The sequence below is a fragment of the Ovis aries genome, chromosome 7 (assembly GCF_016772045.2).
Source record: "Ovis aries strain OAR_USU_Benz2616 breed Rambouillet chromosome 7, ARS-UI_Ramb_v3.0, whole genome shotgun sequence".
Classification (NCBI taxonomy): domain Eukaryota; kingdom Metazoa; phylum Chordata; class Mammalia; order Artiodactyla; family Bovidae; genus Ovis; species Ovis aries.
The window spans coordinates 7,045,733-7,062,442 of record NC_056060.1 but is presented as its reverse complement, the minus strand read 5'-3'; the positions used below and the strand labels follow the sequence as shown (position 1 = coordinate 7,062,442).

The 16,710-nt window shown below is 45.1% G+C and overlaps 1 protein-coding gene and 2 non-coding genes across 3 annotated transcripts in view; 2 read left to right on the top strand and 1 right to left on the bottom strand.

The window, feature by feature from the left end:
• ANKDD1B (ankyrin repeat and death domain containing 1B) overlaps positions 1-16,710 on the bottom strand; it is an 83,420-nt gene that overhangs the window by 24,659 nt on the left and 42,051 nt on the right. The window contains 4 exon segments of the mRNA XM_027972156.3: positions 2,380-2,534; positions 7,670-7,727; positions 12,515-12,721; positions 14,181-14,317. Of these exon segments, the coding sequence (XP_027827957.1) occupies positions 2,380-2,534; positions 7,670-7,727; positions 12,515-12,721; positions 14,181-14,317 (557 nt within the window).
• Positions 2,725-2,840, top strand: LOC114115962 (U5 spliceosomal RNA). Its single transcript, XR_003590062.1, has one exon. It is a non-coding gene; the product is annotated as a U5 spliceosomal RNA (small nuclear RNA).
• Positions 14,157-14,320, top strand: LOC114115947 (U1 spliceosomal RNA). The gene has a single exon (XR_003590051.1). It is a non-coding gene; the product is annotated as a U1 spliceosomal RNA (small nuclear RNA).

The window sequence follows — 16,710 nt, the reverse complement described above, 5'->3', positions numbered from 1 at the left end:
CCAAGTCTGACCATTTGTTGGGGAAAAGACTGAGGAACCCTGACTGTGAAGAGCCAGGTGTTCAGCTGAGAGATCCTAAAACGAAGCTGCAATGAGAACCATATGCAGAACAAGCAAATCCTGAGTCCCCTGGGTCATCTAGGGAAGGAGTCTCTGAGTCCCATTCCTAAAGAAACCTGGATTCATCCATGGGAGAGACAGTCTGTCCTTTGCCTGAGATCTGTGAGCGGAGTCAAGGATATTAGCCAAAGCCAGTGGGAACCGGGATCCAGAGCTCAGGGTCTGCTCATGCATTATTGGTACCACATGTGCACTAGCTTAAACGTACTGTGGAGCTCATGAAATGCACTGAATGGGAAAGCCTGCTCCACCTTCACAGCGGCCTTTCTTGCCCAGTTTCTTATCCACAGAAAGTGACTGAGAGCCTGTACACCTGCCCAGAGTTACTAATCCTTCTCATTAGCCTTGGAGGGAACTCCACAAGCTCAGGAGGAGGGCCAAACAGGGAGGAGGTTTTTATTAATCAAGTGGATTTAAGTAGGCCCAGAAGAGATTGGGTAGGACGGCAGAGATGAGGGGCACTGGGCAATATGCTGAGGTTTCTCCCAACTCTGTAGCTGTAAAAAATATATGGCCCCTCCAGAGGAGAGAGATTAGAGCAGCCAGGAGAAGTTAAGGGTTAAGTAGTCTAGATATTTTGACTCTATATGTTAACTTCCACCTAGTGATCAAAAATAAGTACTCAGACCAAAAAGTTTGGAGAGAGAGGGACACTAAAGGGAACAGCCTCAGAGGCCACTCATGTATCTTTGGATATTTACAAAGTCTGGTGGTACAACATTAGGTTGGCTTCAGCTGCGTAAATAGAGGAACTTCCATTGATTTAAAGGAATCTTTACAGGAAATCTCTAGAGGTCCAAATGCAAAAACAAACAAACAAACAAAAAACACACACACACTCATCCTTGTTCAGAAGGCTGGAGATAATAAACATGAGAGTCTGAGAAGACAGTTTCCTCTGTGGACCTGTGGTCCACACTCACAGTTCAGTTCAGTTCAGTTCAGTCGATCAGTCATATCCGACTCTGCGACCCCATGAATTGCAGCACGCCAGGCCTCCCCGTCCATCACCAACTCCCAGAGTTCACTCAAACTCACATCCATCGAGTTGGTGATGCCATCCAGCCATCTAAGCCTCTGTCATCCCCCGTCTCCTCCTGCCCCCAACCCGTCCCAGCATCAGAGTCTTTTTCAATGAGTCAATTCTCCGCATGAGGTGGCCAAAGTACTGGAGTTTCAGCTTTAGCACCATTCCCTCCAAAGGACATCCAGGGCTGATCTCCTTTAGAATGGACTGGTTGAATCTCCTTGCAGTCCAAGGGACTCTCAAGAGTCTTCTCCAACACCACAGTTCAAAAGCATCAATTCTTCGGTGCTCAGCTTTCTTCACAGTCCAACTCTCACATCCATACATGACCACTGGAAAAACCATAGCCTTGACTAGACAGACCTTTGTTGATAAAGTAATGTCTCTGCACCTGTTGCCTCTCGTCTGGGGAGAACTGACCCAGCGGCTCCCTTTCACTGCAGTTCTATGACTTCAGAAGCAACGCACTGCTCTTTCAGCACTTTTTGCTGAATGTTCTTTTTCTCTCTCAAAATCCAATTATGTAGGGACCCACCGCTTTCCCCTTTTGCTGAATTCAGCTGTGAATTCCTGGTAGCAGGGTGAAGGGAAATTTCATGAGGAAGATACGCCCAGGAGGCACCAGGGCTCTTCCTGCTGGTCTCCACCGGCCTTCTCTCCTGGGAGGCCCTCCAGGACACCCTCTCTGGGGTCCGCGGGAAGGGATGGTCAGGTTGGGCTTTGGGTGCCCAATTAATGGCTGTCTGTGACACTTTTACTCAACTTGGTAACTTGTCAAAATAACCCTGCTGCTGCTAAGTCGCTTCAGTCGTGTCTGACTCTGTGCGACCCCATAGACGGCAGCCCACCAGGCTCCCGCGCCTTTTTTTTTTTTTTTTGGCCTGCGCAGTTTGAGGGATCTTAGTTGCCCTTCCAGGAAAGGAACCAGCAGGGAGTGAAAGCTAGAGCCCAAACCACATCCAAAGCTCCAATTTTAAACAGGACACGGCTATGAATTTTTCTCAAACGGCAGAATATTCCAGAGTGTACCTCTTGGACGTGCACGGTACAGACAAAACACCTTTGCGCCCAGCACGCAGTTCAAGAAAAAAGAAATTGTCAAACTTTGAAAACCCTCAATCCACCGAAGGCAGGAACCGCGCTCATGAATTTGGTGTCAATCACTTGCTATTTTCTTTTTTCTTTTTCAACTTAAAAGCAACGTCTGTCACAGAAATCAAACTCGGACATACACGCACACAAAACCTCTGAAACCCGGGTCTCCGCTCGGTGCGGCGTGTGGATGCCAGCCCGCCGCCCGCCGCTTCGCCCCCTAGCGCCGACACAGCACTTTCCTTTCCGGAGCGGAAAGGCCGCCCACTTGCCTTATTTGCATACCCACCGCGCCCTGCACACCGTACAAGTTTAAAATTATAAAACTTCAAATTTTCTTTTACCTGTGTGTTCTGAAATTAGACCCTTGTTTACAGAGTAATCTAGAGATTTTTGCTCAGGCACTGGCTCTCGGTGTTAGCTAGTCACTCTCACTGATGTAGGAGTTCCTGTTACCCGAGCTGTGACTTAGGCGGCCGTAGGTTATACTCTGGTTTCTCTTCAGATCGTATAAATCTTTCGCCTTTTACTAAAGATTTCCGTGGAGAGGAACAACTCTGAGTCTTAAACTAATTTTTTGAGGCCTTGTTTCGACAAGGCTACTGGTACTGGTTAATGAAAGAACTGTAATGTTTCATTAGGAGAGTTAGTCAGATGGGATAGTATGAAGTGTGTGTTTATAATGTGGGAGACTTGTGTTTGATCTATGGGACTGCAAAGAGTTGGACACAACTGATCCACCACTTCCTTTCATTAATAAATGAAAATAAGTTTGTTAAGGTGTGTGTTTTTTCCTAGTTTGGGGGGATTATGGTAGACTCCCCACTGATTAAAGTGAAAATGAATGCGTGTTATCTTTAATTTAGTAAGTTCGCTTTGTCAAGAAGTCGGTTTTTCACATCATGTGGCCAAATTATTGGAATTTCAATTTCAGCACCTGCCCTTCCGGTGAAAATTCAGGACTGATCTTTTTTTAAGATGTTAGGTTTTCTTACTAAGAGACTCTCAAGAGCCTTTCCCAACACTATAGTTAAAAAGCATCAATTTTTCAGTGCTTAGCCTTCTGATATAGTTCAATTCTCACACCTATACATGATTATTGGCAAAGCATGTGTTTGACTAGCTGGACGTTTGTTGGCCAGGTTAGTGTCTCTGCTTTGTAATATGTACTAGGTTGGTTATATCTTTTCTTCCAAGGAGTGAGCGTCTTTTAATTTCATGGCTGCAGTCACCATCTGCAGTGATTTTGGAGCCCCGCAAAACATTCTTGGGCTGATTCTGCATATATTTGCTCTGAGGTGATGGGACCAGATGCCATGATCTTAGTTTTCTGAATGTTGTTTTAAGCCAATTTTTTCACTCTTCTCTTTCACTTTCGTCAAGAGGCTCTAATTCTTCTTCACTTTCTGCATAAGTGTGGTGTCATCTGCATATCTGAGATTGTTGATATTTCTCCCGGCAATCTTGATTCCAACTTGTGCTTCATCCAGTCCAGCATTTCTCATGATGTACGCTGCTGCTGCTGCTGCTGCTGCTGCTGCTGCTGCTGCTGCTGCTGCTGCTGCTGCTGCTGCTGCTGCTGCTGCTGCGTCGCTTCAATCGTGTCTGACTCTGTGCAACCCCATAGACGGCAGCCCACCAGGCTCCCCTGTCCCTGGGATTCTCCAGGCAAGAACACTGGAGTAGGTTGCCATTTCCTTCTCCAATGCATGAAGGTGAAAAGTGAAAGTGAAGTTGCTCAGTCGTGTCTGACTCTTAGTGACCAGGCTCCTCCATCCATGGGATTTTCCAGGCAAGAGTTCTGGAGTAGGGTGCCATTGCCTTCTCCGCATTTATTGTGTAACTGGGAGTTTATGCTTCTGACTGCCTTATAAGCAGGGTGATATCATACCGCCTTGACCTACTCCTTTCCCAATTTGGAACCAGTCTGTTGCTCCATGTCTAACTGTTGCTTCTTGATCTGCATATAGATTTCTCAGGAGGCAGGTAAGGTGGCTTCCCATCTCTTGAAGAGTTTTTCCACAGTTTGTTGTGATCCACACAGTCAAAGGCTTTGGCGTAGTCAATAAGGCAAAAATAGATGTTTTTCTGGAACTCTCTTGCTTTTTCAGTGATCCAATGGATGTGGGCAATTTGATCTTTGGTTCCTCTGCCTTTTCTAAATCCAGCTTTTCTAATCACAAGTGATTAATGAGAAAGCATATGTTTGTCTTCCTTATTTGAATACCAGACCACCTGACCTGCCTCTTGAGAAACCTGTATGCAGGTCAGGAAGCAACAGTTAGAACTGGACATGGAACAACAGACTGGTTCCAAATTGAAAAGGAGTGTGTCAAGGCTGTATATTGTCACCCTACTTATTTAACTTATATGCAGAGTACATCTTGAGAAACTCTGGGCTGAAAGAAGCACAAGCTGGAATCAGGATTGCCGGGAGAAATATCAGTAACCTCAGATACGCAGATGACACCACCCTTATGGCAGAAAGAACTAAAAAGCCTCTTGATGAAAGTGAAAGAGGAGAGTGAAAAAGTTGGCTTAAAGCTCAACATTCAGAAAACGAAGATCATGGCATCTGGTCCCATCACTTCATGGCAAATAGATGGGGAAACAGTGTCAGACTATTTTTTTGGGCTCCAAAATCACTGCAGATGGTGATTGCAGCCATGAAATTAAAAGGCGCTTACTCCTTGGAAGGAAAGATATGGCCAACCTAGATAGCATATTCAAAAGCAGAGACATTACTTTGCCAACAAAGGTCCGTTTGGTCATATGGATGTGAGAGCTGGACTGTGAAGAAAGCTGAGCACCGAAGAATTGATGCTTTTGAACTGTGGTGTTGGAGAAGACTGTTGAGAGTCTCTTGGACCGCAAGGAGATCCAACCAGTCCATCCTAAAGGAGATCAGTCCTGGGTGTTCATTGGAAGGACTGATGATGAAGCCATGAGAAATTTCAAAAATATAATTCAAACACGTTAAAGAGAGAAGAAAGTTGCATAATGAAAAGACACAGGAAAGCAAATGTGTCCTCCACAGGCATAAGGGAAAACAGATAAGCTAACTTATTTTTAAACAGGAGCAGGAGATATTAATTGCTGTGTTATTTACAACAATGAAAGATTGAAAGGAAGTTGCATGCTTAATAAGGAGACTCATGAGATAAATTATGGTATATGCACATATTGGAAAAGTAGGCAACCATCACAAACGACTTTTTAAAATAATTTCAATAAGGGATACGTACAGTAGTAAGTTCATAGAGATACGGTGAAATGGTGTGTCAAGGAGGAGGGAATAAGGAATTACTGTTTAATGAGTATGGAGTTTCAGTTCAGGAAAGATAAAGCTCTGGAAACAGTGTGAGAGTTATGTACATGGTCAATATGCTTCATGCCACCAAAATCTTACATCTATTTTGCCACAATAAAAAATAATTTCAGAGATTTGTAAAAATGAAAAAGTGCTTGTAACATTTAACACCTTAGGAAAAAAACACTATCTAGCTGAGCTCAATTTATATATAAAAATAGAGAAAGAGAAGAAAATGCATTGGTGATGTTAAGAATGATAACATCTAGATGGAGGGATTAGAGGTTATTTTTATTGCCTTCTTGATGCTTTTCTCTATTTTGCAAATTTCCTACATTATAGTGTATAAAAGGAGTGTCAGCTTTTAATTCCTTTCTGAAATAGCCATTAATAATTAACTGAAATAACCAGTAATAATACAAAAAGGACAAGAGTGTCTCAGAGAAATAGATGAAATCACAAGAAAATCACCCATCTTATACCTCCCACCAAAAGAAATTCTGATGTGAAGACATTTCTAAAATATTAACACAGAAAGGAACACTGGTTGCGATCCAGCCCAACTCCTAAACCAGAGGGAGGAAGCGACTTCCTCAGTGTCACACAGCTGGGCAGTACCATCCAGTCCAGGACTCTTCCTTCAAGAGCACAGGGCCAACCTGCTTGGGATGTTAACAGAATTAATATCAAAAAGCACTCACTGAAGACCCACTTTTAGGCAGCAGTGTGCCCCTCTGGAGGCTCATTATCTAAGATTTGGAACTTACACTGACAGACTGATCAAAAGTCTATACCAACATGGAACAGAGACAAGTGCCACACACCAAATACTCATAAAACCTCCCTATGGCAAAACTGCTAGAAGGCTACAGGGCAGGAAATGCGCCAAAATATTAAGAGAGCTCTCTTTCTTTGGAAGGATTAGAACCAAATTGTAAGTTTTTAGCTTATTTATGTTTTCTTCCTTTTATACACTGTGTGTATTCCTAGTCCAACAAAAACCATCAATGATGAAGAGTTTGATACCCTGGGTGGCAGTCTAGCAAGCCTCGTTCACTGGAGTAGAGCTAGTGAAACCAGAACCACTTGTGAGTTCTGTCCTTGTGGAGAGAAAGATGCTGCCCATAAGAAAAGATCTGGGGCATTAACATAGCTGAACACACATGTATGTTTAATAACAAGGGGGATTTTTCTTCCCCCTCACTTTTGGGATAGTAAAAGACCACGGAGGAGAATGGTCCCTGGGGAAGGAAGGGACGGACAGGGAGTTAAGTCCCCATTCAGCTCAGGGCACCAGTGACCTCACAGGTTGGCGCTGGAGCAGAGGTGGGCATCAGTGCTCCGGCTTCACAGATGAGGAAACCAAGGACTACCCAGTGGGTAAGCGCAGGCAGCCTCACCAATCATGGCCGCTCCTGACCTTGAGGGGGCAGCCAGGAAGGAGGGAGAGGTCCCGAGGCCCATGGCTTAAGACGCCTCTCTCTGAGAGTTTTCCTTCCCACTCCTGGCCTCTGGAGGAGGGCAGCCCATCCCACAGCAGGGCCCAGTGCAGACAGCACCCACCCCCATCCTCTTAATTCTTCCACCTCAACATTTCCATTTCTAGCCAGAGATGGATGCCTTCTATGGAGCATTTGGTTCTGCTCCAATGACTGAATTCATGGTGATTTAAAAAAATTTCTTTCAAGAGGTCTCTTTTGGCAAAAAGAAGATACATTTACTGTCTGTCATACAGAAACAAAGCTTCCTTCTGGGTGAAAAGGGTTGCCTGCCAACTACAACATTTCACACTGGGGGAGTAGCTTTTGATTTAAAGAGGCTCTGGTGATTTACTGCCGAGCTACAGTTTATCTATCCGAAGCACTGGGCCTGTTAAATGTGAACAGTTTAATAACACACTGGCTGAATCCCAGCTGTGTGTTTGCAAAAGACAAAATATGTGTGTGCAAGTGGGAGTGAGGGTGAGAGGAGGAAAGGGATAGAAAATAAATGGGCCTGTTCCTCCCAGGAACCTTGAACTTGATCAAAACTACCCCCAAACACACTGAGTTGAAACAAGAAAATTGACTGTCCAGGTTCTAACTTGCTGGCTTACCTGATTTAAGATATCAACGTCATGCTGTTCACCACTGTGACAAGGTTGTTGAGAACAGCTAAATGAAGAGGGGACGCCTTAGGCTGCAGAAACAAATGACAATGTCAAATTCAAAAAATCCTGGCTTCAACGTTCAGATCAAAAAGTGACTCATTTCAGCAGATAATCCCCTGAACACTGGCACTGCCCAGCATGGTGGTGAGCCCTCAGCAAGTCTTCAGCAATCATTTGCCTGCCAAGGCCGCACAGCTAACCTGCTCACCGGCAACCCACCCTCCTGCATCATTTATTCTAGAACTTGATTCTGAGCACCTACTATTAGCCAGGCTCTTTTCAGGACACTAGCAGTTTAGTCAGCATCCCGAAAAAGAGCCTGGCCTATGAATGAATGGAAACTGGCTTTTCCAGTAGTCATGTATGGATATGAGAGTTGGACCATAAAAAAGGCTGAGCACTGAAGAACTGATGCTTTCTAACTGGGGTGCGGGAGAAGGCTCTTGAGAGTCCCTTAGACAGCAAGATCAAATCTGTCAATCCTAAAGGAAATCGGACCTGAATTTTCACTGGAGGGACTGATGCTGAAGCTGAAACTCCAATACTTTGGTCACCTGATATGAAGAGCTGACTCACTGGAAAAGACCCTGGTGCTGGGAAAGATGGAAGGTGGAAGAGAAAGGGAGGACAGAGGATGAGACGGTTGGGTGGCATCACTGACTCAGTGGACATGAGTCTGAGCAAGCTCTGGGAGATAGTGAAGGACAGGGAAGCCTGGTGTGCTGCAGGCAATTGGATCACAAAGAGTCGGACGCGACTGAGCGACTGAACAAGAACAAGGGGTTCAATGGTGAACATGGCCCAGCAAGGAGACGCTGATTTTTTTTTTAAGTCACAAAATAAATATGCGGTTACTAATTGTGTTAAGTACCTCGGAGGAAATCTGCAGAGTGGTAAGATAGCATATGTGGGGGCAGGCCGAACTTTCCGGAGGTCAGAAAAAAACACTTTCCTGAAGAACTGACATCTGAGCTCAAATATGAAGACTAAGAAACTACTGAATAGCTTAATTGCGGGACTTCTCAGAGCCTTCAACGAGCTAAAGTGCAGTAGGAATTACCACAAGGAGGAAACAGCAGTCATAGTCCATACTTCCTGACTTGCCTTGAACTAGGGCTTTTTCTCCCTAGAGTGGGTTGTGGGACTAACACCCTCTTCACCAAGGGTCCATGCTCAGCCCTCCCACCTGTGTAGTCTGGCCACCGTGTATTCACTGTGTCTGCTTTCCTCCCTCGTTGTGGCTAAAATGCCTGTCTTCCCAGCCAAGCACTGGTCACCTCCACCGCAGGCTCCTTACCAGCTCTGGCAAGCTCAGTGCCCGCCTCCACACTCACACACAGCCTCTCGCTGCCTCACTCCCACCCAGCTGCCCCTGGTCCCGGAGGCTCCAGAGAAAACACCTCCCTGGGGGTGGACAAGGCAGCCGCAAAGAGGGAAAAGGCGAGGAGAACACAGCTAAGGTGTGAGAGTGAGGTGAGGGGCAGCTAGTGGGGAGGGCGGGGTTGGGGCACAGGGTGGACAGAGCAGGGAAGAGGGTGCAGGGAGAGCCTGGGGACCACAGGAGCTGAGCTGAGAGGAGAGAGAGTGGCGAGAAGGGGTGCAGATGCCTCGAGGGTGAGCGAAGAGGACGGCGCGGTGCTGCTCAAGCAGAGACGATGACGTCAGTCAGCATCAGGAAGGCACACACAACACATCCTCCTGATGCTACTACTACACACTCGCGTCCCCAGTAGTTCACTTCAGTTCAGTCGCTCAGTCGTGTCCAACTCTTTGGGACCCCACGGACTGCAGCACACCAGGCTTCCCTGTCCTGCACCATCTCACAGAGCTTGCTCAAACTCATGCCCATTGCGTCAGTGATGCCATCCAACCTCCATCCTCTGTCATCCCCTGCCCCTCCCACCTTCAGTCTTTCCCAGCATCAGGGTCTTTTCCAGTGAGTCAGTTCTTTGCATCAGGTGGCCAAAGTATCGGAGTTTCAGCGTCAGCATCAGTGCTTTCAATGAATATTCAGGACTGATCTCCTTCAGAATGGACTGGTTGGATCTCCTTGCAGTCCAAGGGACTCTCAAGAGTCTTCTCCAACACCACAGGTCAAAAGCATCAATTCTTCAGTGCTCAGCTTTCTTTATAGCCAACTCTCACATCCATACAGTTAATATTCTCATATCCCCAACAGTTAATATTGTTTAGAGGCTGACAGCTTTTCATTCACAACCACCCCAGCAGTTAGGTTTTCTATTCCACACTTTACATACTGAGAGAGTCAATTCCTAGGCAGGTTGAGAAGTCCGGGTCCCTGAGGAGGAGAGAAGGGACTCCGGCTCTTGAAGACGAGATAGGGGCCTGGAATTCTCAAGGAGGAGGAAAGCACAAAGTCTTTTTCTTTTTCTCTACATTCCTTAGTCTTAGTCACATAAAAGGTTTTTTTCTTTAAACCCAGAATTGATGATTACACAACAAACAACTCAGCTTAAACTCTGTCCTAAGGATTATATAACAACAATGTATCCTGCTTGAGGACAGTTTCTCCTTCTGGAAAACCTTCTGACTAATCCTGTTATCTTAAAATGTATATCATGGGAGTAGGTCTGGTAAAATCTTTAGATTGTTAGTTCTAATCCTGTCATTTTAAAATGTAAATTGTGGGAGTGCGTCTAATAAGATCTTTACAACCTTGAGGCATTCTTTTGATTCTCTGTAATAATTAAAAAGTAGACTGGAAGAAGCACAAGCTGGAATCGAGATTGCTGGGAGAAATATCAATAACCTCAGATATGCAGAGGACACTACCCTTATGGCAGAAAGTGAAGAGGAACTAAAAAGCCTCTTGAGAAAAGTGAAAGAGGAGAGCGAAAAAGTTGGCTTAAAGCTCAACATTCAGAAAACAAAGATCATGGCATCCAGTCCCATCACTTCCTGGGAAATAGATGGGGAAACAGTGGAAACAGTGTCAGACTCTATTTTTGGGGCTCCAAAATCACTGCAGATGGTGACTGCAGCCATGAAATCAAGAGATGCTTACTCCTTGGAAGAAAAGTTATGACCAACCTAGATAGCATATTCAAAAGCAGAGACATTACTTTGCCAACTAAGGTCCATCTAGTCAAGGCTATGGTTTTCCTGTGGTCATGTATGGATGTGAGAGTTGGACTGTGAAGAAGGCTGAGCGCTGAAGAATTGATGCTTTTGAACTGTGGTGTTGGAGAAGACTCTTGAGAGTCCCTTGGACTGCAAGGAGATCCAACCAGTCCATTCTGAAGGAGATCAGCCCTGGGATTTCTTTGGAAGGAATGATGCTAAAGCTGAAGCTCCAGTACTTTGGCCACCTCATGCGAAGAGTTGACTCACTGGAAAAGACTCTGATGCTGGGAGGGATTGGGGGCAGGAGGAGAAGGGGACGACCGAGGATGAGATGGCTGGATGGCATCACGGACTCGATGGACATGAGTCTGAGTGAATTCTGGGAGATGGTGATGGACTGGGAGGCCTGGCGTGCTGCGATTCATGGGGTCGCAAAGAGTCGGACACGACTGAGCAACTGAACTGAACTGAACTGAACGCTGGCAAGGGGGGCACTCTCTGCCCCCCTTCAGATGTCTATGTCAGAAGCTTTCTCTGCCCCTTTTTATACTTTAATAAAACTCTGCTACACAGAAACTCTTTAGTGATCAAGCCTGGTGCCTGGCCCAAAAGCTAAATCTTCTTTGGAGCTCCTGAATCACCTAAGCTATCAATTCAGAGGCTAAATCACCTCCTGAGGTATCTGAGCTAGGAAGTGGCAGAGACAGGATTCGAACCCAGATCCTCCTGACTCCAACATCAACACCAGCCTCCTTCCCACAGGGGTAGATGGATGGAAGAAAGGTGTAGTGATTGAGCAAAGAACGCAGCGGTACTCAGAGGAGGAGGAAAGGAGGGGCAGATAGGACCTAAAGCTGTGTGCATCAGACTGTCCAAGGGTGAGCAAGGGCAGTAGGAGACAGATGGGGTGGAGGGGCAGGCTTTCCACACAGACCTCTTCTGCTCTGGGAGGACCTGGTCTCTATGACACCAAGCATGAAAAAAAAGAACAGATCCCTAATCCCAGGGACATAGGGAGGGCCCTTCCTGCTGGGACTACCAGCCTTGCTGTGGCCCCAAACCCTTCCATCCAAACATCCTTGGATAGAACAGGCAAATTCAGAGTCTCTCATGCCATTTTCCAAAAACTACCAATCCTGGTTTAAATCACATCCCTTCTCTCCAGTTAATATAATAAATGGCAATGGCTTAAGCAAAATCAGAGCAAAGAATATTCTCCCAGGAGAAATGAAAGTAGGGTGAAAAATAGCATCTAATTCCAGCACAAATGGCCTTTGTTAATTCTGCCAGGGCCAACTTCAGAAAACCTAAATCAGTACAAATGGCTGACTTTCAAAAGAAAAACAAAATCGGTCAGTGAAGGGGGAAAAATAATCCTTCTCCTTCCTATTAACAGCAGCGTCATCATTTTCCCAGACTGATAAATTTAATACAAGAATGGCATCTCCAGACACATGAGAAAGTTTAACTGCGGCAAATATAAATATTTAAAACACAAAGATTTCATTTTGTTCAGGAACTGCAACAACTTTCTAAAATTCAGACCTCAGATTCTATTTCTCATGATTAAAACTCAGTCTGCAAAAGGAGTTGGTCAGCCCTCCCAGAAAGAATTCCTCCTTTGTGGTCACCTGTTCCTCCCCTCCCTCTCCCAAGCGTATCTGCAAGCAGCAGCTTACAGCCAAGCCTCTCAGAGCTGGGATCAAAGTCCATGTTATCGCAATAGATTCACTGCCATCTTCTGGTGCAGATCAACATTCTCATTAAGAAACCTGACAAGTAATGCATGGCCATTCCGGGTTGCTGTCTGCAAAGCACTGATATTGATCCGTAAGTGACAGGTGGAGAGAGAAGGCAGGGAGGGATTACCATTAGAATCCAGCATGCTTTGTGGTGTTCTTCTCATGGTTATCAATGAATACAATGGAACAGTATGACTCTTTTAAAGAGAAAATCCAATGTGTTTCTGATTATTGGGTGGGGAGTGCTCTTTGCTGCTTCTAGGTGAAGAGTCAGATCCTAGGCATGCCTCAGGCACATATGAGCTAAAGCCAGGAAGTACAAAGGGAACTGGGGCCAAGTCTTCTCTCTATATGCCCTGCTAGATTATATTCTTTGCAGCCAAAGATGGAGAAGCTCTCTACAGTCAGCAAAAACAAGACCAGGAGCTGACTGTGGCTCAGATCATGAACTCCTTATTACCAAATTCAGACTTAAATTGAAGAAAGTAAGGAAAACTGCTAGACCATTCAGGTATGACCTAAATCAAATCCCTTATGATTATACGGTGGAAGTGAGAAACAGATTTAAGGGCCTAGATCTGATAAAGTGCCTGATGAACTACGGAATGAGGTTCGTGACATTGTACAGGAGACAGGGATCAAGACCATCCCCATGGAAAAGAAATGCAGAAAAGCAAAATGGCCGTCTGGGGAGGCTTACAAATAGCTGTGAAAAGAAGAGAGGCGAAAAGCAAAGGAGAAAAGGAAAGATATAAGCATCTGAATGCAGAGTTCCAGAGAATAGCAAGGAGAGATACGAAAGCCTTCCTCAGCTATCAATGCAAAGAAATAGAGGAAAACAATAGAATGGGAAAGACTAGAGATCTCTTCAAGAAAATTAGAGATACCAAGGGAACATTTCATGCAAAGATGGGCTCGATAAAGGACAGAAATGGTCTGGACCTAACAGAAGCAGAAGATATTAAGAAGAGGTGGCAAGAATACACAAAAGAACTGTACAAAAAAGATCTTCACGACCCAGATAATCACGATGGTGTGATCACTCATCTAGAGCCAGACATCCTGGAATGTGAAGTCAAGTGGACCTTAGAAAACATCACTACGAACAAAGCTAGTGGAGGTATGGAATTCCAGCTGAGCTATTTTAAATCCTGAAAGATGATGCTGTGCAAGTGCTGCGCTCAATATGCCAGCAAATTTGGAAAACTCAGCAGTGGCCACAAGATTGGAAAAGGTCAGTTTTCATTCCAATTCCAAAGAAAGGCAATGCCAAAGAATGCTCAAACTACCACACCATTGCATTCATCTCATACGCTAGTAAAGTAATGCTCAAAATTCTCCAAGCCAGGCTTCAGCAATACGTGAACTGTGAACTTCCTGATGTTCAAGCTGGTTTTCGAAAAGGCAGAGGAACCAGAGATCAAATTGCCAATATCTGCTGGATCATGGAAAAAGCAAGAGAGTTCCAGAAAAACATCTATTTCTGCTTTATTGACTATGCCAAAGCCTTCGACTGTGTGGATCACAATAAGTTGTGGAAAATTCTGAAAGAGATGGGAATACCAGACCACCTGACCTGCCTCTTGAGAAATCTGTGTGCAGGTCAGGAAGCAACAGTTAGAACTGGATATAATACTTACCTGGCAGGGGAGATACCATGATCACGAAGGTGGTTTTCCCAGGGCGAGGCTTATCCATTGCACTCCGGATGTGCTGACCCCTGCGATTTCCCCAAATGTGGGAAACTCGACTGCATAATTTGTGGTAGTGGGGGACTGCGTTCGCGCTTTCCCCTGAAAAAAAAAAAAAAAAAGAACTGGATATGAAACAACAGACATGGAACAACAGGTTCCAAATAGGAAAAGAAGTACGTCAAGGCTGTATATTGTCACCCTGCTTATTTAACTTATATGCAGAGTACATCATGAGAAACGCTGGACTGGAAGAAACACAAGCTAGAATCCAGATTGCCAGGAGAAATATCAATAACCTCAGATATGCAGATGACACTACCCTTATGGCAGAAAGTGAAGAGGAGCTAAAAAGCATCTTGATGAAAGTGAAAGGGAGAGTGAAAAAGTTGGCTTAAAGCTCAACATTCAAAACGAAGATCATGGCATCTGGTCCCATCACTTCATGGGAAATAGATGGGGAAACAGTGGAAACAGTGGCAGACTTTATTTTGGGGGGCTCCAAAATCACTGCAGATGGTGACTGCAGCCATGAAATTAAAAGACGCTTACTCCATGGAAGAAAACTTATGACCAACCTAGATAGCATATTCAAAAGCAGAGACATTACTTTGTTGACTAAGGTCCGTCTAGTCAAGGCTATGGTTTTCCAGTAGTCATGTATGGATGTGAGAGTTGGACTGTGAAGAAGGCTGAGCACCGAAGAATTGATGCTTTTGAACTGTGGTGTTGGAGAAGACTCTTGAGAGTCCCTTGGACTGCAAGGAGATCCAACCAGTCCATTCTGAAGGAGATCAGCCCTGGGATTTCTTTGGAAGGAATGATGCTAAAGCTGAAACTCCAGTACTTTGGCCACCTCATGCGAAGAATAGACTCATTGGAAAAGACTCTGATGCTGGGAGGGATTGGGGGCAGGAGGAGAAGGGGACAACAGAGGATGAGATGGCTGGATGGCACCACTGACTCGATGGACGTGAGTCTGAGTGAACTCCGGGAGTTGGTGATGGACAGGGAGGCCTGGCGTGCTGCGATTCATGGGCTCACCAAGAGTCGGACACGACTGAGCGACTGAACTGAACTGAACCCTCTCCTTGAGCCAGAAGAAATGAACTTGGTATTGGCCCCAAAAATATCTCAACCCTCTTTCATTCTGACTGTTTACTAGTAACTGTCCTCTTGCGGGTACCACCTCAAAATAGCAAGAAAGTGTTAGTGGCTCAGCTGTGTCCAACTCTTTGTGACCCCATGGACTGTGGTTCACCAGACTTTTCTGACCACAGAGTTCTCCAGGCAAGAATACTGGAGTGGGTTGCCATTTCCTCCTCCAGGGGATCTTCCTGACCCAGGGATCAAGCCCATGTGTCCTGCGTCTCCTGCTTTGCAGGGGGATTCTTTACCACTGGGCCACCTGAGAAGCCCCTGATTATCCCATCCTCCTGCAAAAGTCCTTGTAAGAAGAAAAGCTTAAAGATAATAGGGTATGGTTTTAAGCCCCTGTGCTTTGGGTTGGTTGGTTATAAAGTGATAGGCAAGTGGAACAAATACTCACAGGACTGAAACGCACTCTGACCAATGGGAATCTAGCTTGAGCTGATACTAAATGCCCAAATGACCTTGAATAAAGGGCCTCTCAAGGATGGGCCTCCATGTCTTCCTCTGTGACAATAACAGAACCACCTATGTTATTAGTTTTATATTGCTGCAAATAACAAATCACCACAAATGTGAGTGCCTTAAACAATACAGACGTATTATCTTACAGTTCTAGAGGTCAGAAGTCTGAAATGAGTCTCACTGAGTGAAAAGAAAGGCCTATAAGGAGGCTTTCAGGAGAATCCATTTCTTTGCCTTTTTCAGTCTGCGGAAGCCACACACACTCCTCAGCCCCCCTCCTTTACCTTCAAAGTCAGCAATGGGTGCTCAGTCCGTCCGCATCCCTCTGACCTCCCTGCTGGCCTCACTTTTCTGCTTGAAAGGACCCTTGTGATTATATTAGGCTCACCCTGGATAATCTCGTTGTAGGGTCAGATGATGATCAACTTTAATTCCCCTTTGCCCTGTAACTTCACAAACTCACAGGTTCCCAGGATCCTAATGTGGACCTCTTTAGGGGGCTGTTATTCCAGGAATCACACCATTCTATGTCTTTTCCTCAAACCATCACAGTACTTGGGAAACATATGAGCTAGTAAAGGTGTGCAGTGATCTTCACTATCATCTCAATAAAGCCACAAAAATTTATTGAGCACTTACTATGTATCAGACCCTATGTTAAATAGTGCGGGCGTGGATATGATTAGACTGACAATATCTCTGACGTTACATTCCAGTAGGGGTGGACAATCAGTTGATTGATATATAGATGGGTAGACTGGTACATCAGTAAATCAACAGATTTAGAATAAGTCTATCTATTAGATTCTAGATGTTATTAGAAGAATAATGTCAGCTAGTGGTAATGAACATGCTACAGTGAGAAGTGAAATAGTGTGACT